General features: G+C 31.7%; 1 protein-coding gene across 1 annotated transcript in view; it reads right to left on the bottom strand.

The window, feature by feature from the left end:
* Window positions 1-3,016: 3,016 nt before the first annotated feature.
* The window catches only part of LOC117168864 (speckle-type POZ protein-like), a 13,361-nt gene continuing 10,190 nt past the window's right edge, over window positions 3,017-6,187 (bottom strand). Inside the window, exons 5-6 of the mRNA XM_033354755.1 lie at window positions 3,233-3,297; window positions 3,017-3,153 (exon numbers count right to left, since the gene is read on the bottom strand). Coding sequence (XP_033210646.1) covers window positions 3,121-3,153; window positions 3,233-3,297 — 98 coding nt within the window. The 3' untranslated portion in view covers window positions 3,017-3,120. The remainder of the gene's footprint in view (window positions 3,154-3,232; window positions 3,298-6,187) is intronic.

Below are 6,187 nucleotides of genomic sequence, written 5' to 3'. Positions count from 1 at the left end.
GTAGAAGTACTGCATCTTTCTTTGATAAACAATTAAAAATGCATCTATTTTGTTCAAAATTCAACTATTTCCTAGAAAATTTACTTTTTTTTAATTTGCAACTTTGTATTGAAAAGTGAATTGAAATATTTTTTGATGAAAATTCATCACACTTTTTTAAAAATTTGTCCTTTTGATTTAAAAATTCATCTGTTTTGGTAGAATTCCCATTGTGATTGGAGAAAAATGCAACTGTTTGATTTAATATAACAATCTTGTGTAAAAGTAATACTTTTTGGTTAAAAATTAAACTGTTTAGCAGAAAATGAAATTTTTGTTTGCAATTCTTATTTTGATGCTGATAAGTAAACTGGATAAAAATGCAACTATTTGATTGAAAAATCAACAATTTTGTTGAAAAGTCATAATTTTTGGTTTAAATTTTGCTTCACTTTATTAAGAATTCATTTTTTGTTCTTAAAGATTCACATTTTTAGTTGAAAATTAATCTTTTTTTTTGGTTGAAAGTTAAACTATTTTGATGAAAATTAAATCTTTTTTAATTGAAAAGTCAACTACTTCGGTAACAGTTAAAGAACATTTTAACAAATTTTTACATTCTCATCTTAATGAGAAGGTTCTGGTTTTATGCAAAATTTCACTTTGTCGGTTTTCATCAAATCTCCACGTTTTGAGACCCACTGTGTCAGAAAAAAACGATTTTTACGAAGGTGTTTGTTTGTCTGTCTGTCTGTAGTCTTTATATTGTAGGGACGATAACTTTCGAAAAATTCATCAGATTGGATTCTGCTTTGACACACTTTTATAAAACCTATAAAGAAAGAACAACTTCGCCAAATCAGCTATTTTGGATCAAAATTCAAAAAGTGAGAGCGTTTTCAAAATTTTGAAACCATATTTCTTAAGATTTCAAAATTCTATGTACGGTTATTCATAGTACTCAGAAACTCAAAGAATTTATCCTAATGACGTTTTTGTATAAAAAGAAAATCATCAGAGTTACAGCATTTTCAAAATAAAAAAATAAAAAAACTAAAAGGAACATTTTAAGCCAAACAACGCATCCCAGTGGGCACAAAATTTAGCGACGTCTTTCCGACATAGTTACGACATCTTTACGACAACTTTACGACATCCTATGTCCATGTCATCACAGTGTCTTACAGATATCATAAAGACGACTTAACGACATGGACATAGGATGTCGTAAAGCTGTCGTAAATATGTCGTAACGATGTCATAAAGACGTCGCCAAATTTTGTGCCCACTGGGATGCTATGAAAAAAGTCAAGGGAAGACAAACGTTGCTTTTTGAAAGCCTTACAAGATTCTAAAAACAACTTTTTTAATTTAGTCGAAAAGTTGAACATTACAAATTTGATCGTACCAAAAATAATTTGCGCGCCCTGGAAAGAAGTACAAATATATAATTAATCACTTTTCGATAGGACGCGTCGTTTTTGTTTTTCGTCGTAAAAACCAACATTAAAAATAAAAATTTTTTGAACTAACGACACAGATACGAAAAAAATGAGACAAAACTTGTTCATCCAAAAAAAAGCTATACCTTTTCGATAGGACACGTAGTTTTTGCTTTAATCGTGAAAAATAACATTCAAAATAAAAATAATGAATTTTTTTGAAAAAAATGACACAAGGTATGAAGGTATGATATAGGTTCCTTTATTTTGCAATTTTTTAATAAGCAATCCCAGGCAGAGTTACATAAAAAATGTATTATATTTGATATAAAATTGTTGTGTATAATGCAGAAAAGTTCGTATGTTCGACAAAATTGAGTGTGAAGCACGAGATACGTGATGAGAATGTGTTCGTTAAAGCCGAAAGAGCTTTAACAAAAGAGAGTTCAAAATCACAAAATTACAGTTGTCGGTCCGTTGACCTTTGATTTCAAAAGGTCTGCGTCCGAATGCGGGAGAAATGCAAAGACCAAGTGCTGAGTGCGATTGCTATCAGTCGCGTTCCGTAGGTGCGCTCAAATTCTCGAGCTAAGATTTTTTAGCCAAAAGAGAATTCACAATTACAAAATTACAGTGGTGGATGTTATGAATCTTAATTTTTAAAGGTTTGCACAAGGATGTGCGAAAATATAAAGACCGAGAGCGTAGCGCGAGGTGAATTTATAATTGAGCGCCAGATAAATATATTATCGAGCGCGTAGCGCGAGAACCAACAGTCGCGCGCCTTAGGCGCGCTGAAACTTGTAAGCGAAGCGAGCCGTGCGCGTAGCGCGCCATTAGAATATGCCCGCGTAACGGGCAGTTTTTTTTTATTATTAAATGCTATTATATCTTTGGCTGAAAATTTAACTGTTTAGTGGAAAATTAATTTTTTGCTGTAAAGTCATATGTTTTGTTTGAAAATTCAATTTGTATATAAAAAAATCATTTTAGGCTTGAATATTCAATAATTTAGATAAACTTTTATTTCTTTCTTGAGTCAAAAATCTTTATTTGTTGAAAATTCGTATTTTTGGTATTAAAATTATTTTTTTTCTGTATAAATTTTTTATTTTGTATCGATTTAATTTTAAAATTCAAGTATTTTGTTAAAAAGCCATTTTTAATAGATGAAAAGATATTTTTGGTCAAAAAGTAATCATAAAATTTTTAAAATACTTTTCATCTGAAATACTGTTTTATTCTTTTTATAAAAGATTCTATGTTAAAAGTATTACAACAGAGGGCCTATAATACGTTACGCAATTTGAGTACTGCGCCTTGTAGTATCTGTTTTAATCGTTAAAAATTGTATTGTCAATAAACAATTGAATTTTCTCGCCTGGAAAAAAAATTTCACAAAAAAGTTGAACGCTTCAAAAAGATTCAAAGTTCAAGTACTCAAAAACTTTGTAGAATATTTTTTGTCTTTAATTTGGAAAAAAAGCGTCGCCTAATTTCCTCCATCAAATAATATAATTTCTCGCCAAAAATGTTATCTTTTTTGGTCATTCCATGTTTTAAGAGATAAATTATGCTTTAAGGCGACAATAACGTAAGTCACAACATTTTATATTTTTAATAAAAATTACAGTCAATATTTGAAATGTTTCATTTTAATTGCTGCTTCCACGTGGAGTGTAAATATCTTTTATTTCTACTACACCCAAATAAAGGAAACTTTCTTCAGGAGCTAGAAATAAATGAAAAAATTTTTTAAATGTATGGTTGTAATAATTCTAGTTCACTTTAAAAAAACAAAAGTTTCTCACCTCGGTTTCAAATGTGAAGAAACACTTTGTGACTTGAAAGACTTTATCACACTTATCTTTAGCAGCTGCAAAAATACTTAAAAAATCAGTATATAAAAATATTAAATTAGTGTTATTGTAATAAATTTGTATAGAAACATCTTATTAATAAAACTATTCTTTTCATTTGGCAAGTTATCTTATACTAGAAAAAATATTAAAACCAGTTATACCTGGCATTATATGTAATTAATTTAATATTTCAAAATTAGGGTGGCCATTTTACAGGAAAACTGAAAAATGACCCGTAATTTTGTAAGCTTTTGTAAAGGAAAAAAACATTTTCAAAATTTTAATTTTCTTTGGAGAGTGTGATTCGAAAATCAAGTTATTGGCTGTAGACCGAGGGGGAAACAAGAATGGTACTCTTTTAATCTGAGATAATCTTGTTTAATCCGCAGTTATTCACTTTTAATCCAGAGTAATCCACTTTTAATCGTGGATAACCCAACTTTAATCTGCAGCAACCCACTTTTAACACGGAGTAATACTAAGTAATTTATTTGTAATCTTGGTAATCCACTTCTTACAGGGAGTAATACTAAGTAATACATACGTAATCTTCAGTAATCCTCTTGCAATCAATAGTAATCCGAAGTAATCCACTTGCAATTAGAAATAATCCATTTGTAATCCAATATAATCGGAAACAATTTGAGGTAATCTTTGATTCTAGTTACTTCACTTTTAATCTAAATAATTCGAGGTAATCCATTTGTAATTCGAGTAATCCTCTTGTAATCTGGATTACAAATAGATTGCTGCGGATTAAAAGCTAAATACCTAGGATTTCGTGGGGATTACTGTGAATTACAATTTGGATTACTTCGGATTACAAGTGAATTACTTAGGGCCGTGGCGGACTGGAGGAACCGAATGGAGCCTCTACAAAGTACCCGTAAAGACCCCATTCGGTTCCTTTTTTAAAAACTCGAAAAAACAGCCAAATCAACTTTTAAATGGTTAAAATTCGGATTCTACGTTAAAATTCCCTATAGAAAGTCACGGAATAATCGCAATAGTTTTTTTTTGCAGCGGTAAAAAGTTTTAAAAAATGTAAGACGTATAACGCCTGTTGACTACTACTTACAGGCGACGCGTTTGAAGTGTATCAGTCAACAGGCGCTATACCTCTTATATTTTTTAAAACTTTTTACCATTGCAAAAAAAAACTATTGCGATTATTCCGTGACCTTCTATAGGGAATTTTCACTCAGAATCCGAATTTCAACAATTTAAAAGTTGATTTTGCTGTTTTTTCGAGTTTTTTAAAAAAGGAACCGAATGGGGTCCCAATGGGGACCCAATGGGGACTTGACGAATACTTTATAGAGGCTCCATTCGGTTCCTTCGGTCCGCCAGGGGAGTACTTTAGATTGCCTAAGATTACAAGTAGATTACTGGAAATTAAAAGTGAGTTACATCTGATTGCAAGTGGATTACTAAGGATTATTTCAGATTTCAAGGGAGTTATAGCGGATTATAAGTGGATTACCTAGGATTATAATTGGATTATATATGATTACTTCAGATTGCAAATAATTACTGCAGATTACAAGTGGGTTATCCAGGATTTTTTCAGATTAAAAATGAATTACTGCGGAGGACTAGTGGATACATCAGGATCATAAGTGGATTACCTACGATTACTTCTATTTGCAAGTGATTACTGCAGATTACGAGTAGATTACATGCGGATTGCCTATGATTATAAGTAGGGTACGTACGGGTACAAAGTGTATTACCTGGGATTACAACGGTTTAATTCCAGGTGGCAAGTGAATTATGTAGGATTGCATGTAGACTACTTAGGATTACAAGTGGATCACTCAGGATTACGAGTGGATTGCAGATCACTTGTTCACTACCTAAGATTACAAGTAGATTACTGTTGATTACAAGTTAATTACTCCAGAATGCAAGTGGATTATCCAGGAGTACTTTAGATTACCTAAGATTACAAGTAGATTACTGCAGATTACGAGTTACTGCGAAAAATAAGTGGATTACTCAAGATTTTTTCAGATTGCCATTGGGTAATAGCAGATTATAAATGGATTACCTAGGATTATAAGTGGATTATCTTAGATTAATTCAGATTGCAAGAGATTAGTGCCAATTACAAGTGGATTTCCCAAGATAACAACAGTTTAATTCCTGGATTACAAGTGAATCAGTTGGGATTACGGTGGATTGCCTAGCAACATGCGTGGATTATGTTGGATTACTTCAGACTACAAATGGATTGCTACGAATGACTAGTTCACTACCTAGGATTACAAGTAGATTGCTGTTGATTACAAGTCAATTACTCCAGAATTCAAGTGGATTATCCAGGAGTACTTTAGATTAGCTAAGATTACAAGTGGATTACTGCAGATTACGAGTTACTGCGAAAAATAAGTGGATTACTCAAGATTTTTTCAGATTGCCATTGGGTAATAGCAGATTATAAATGGATTACCTAGGATTATAAGTAGATTATCTTAGATTAATTCAGATTGCAAGAGATTAGTGCCAATTACAAGTGGATTTCCCAAGATAACAACAGTTTAATTCCTGGATTACAAGTGGATCAGTTCGGATTAAGGTGAATTGCCTAGCAACATGCGTGGATTATCTTGGATTACTTCAGACTACAAATGGATTGCTACGAATGACTAGTTCACTACCTAGGATTGTGAGTAGATTGATGTTGATTACAAGTCAATCACTCCAGATTACAAGCAAATTACCTAGGACTACTTTAAATTACCTGATATTGCAATGAGATTACTACAGATTAAAAGTGAGTTACAGCGGATTATAAGTAGATTACCTCAATTGTGGGTCCGGATGCAATAAGGGCACATAAAATTTTTTCGTGCGAAAACGAAGTCCCCTGGAGGCTTTAGAAAAAATTTTCGAATTTTAATT

Source organism: Belonocnema kinseyi, chromosome 1 (genome assembly GCF_010883055.1).
Source record: "Belonocnema kinseyi isolate 2016_QV_RU_SX_M_011 chromosome 1, B_treatae_v1, whole genome shotgun sequence".
NCBI lineage: Eukaryota > Metazoa > Arthropoda > Insecta > Hymenoptera > Cynipidae > Belonocnema > Belonocnema kinseyi.
The sequence above is the reverse complement of the archived record's forward strand: the minus strand, read 5'-3'. Positions and strand labels throughout refer to the sequence as shown.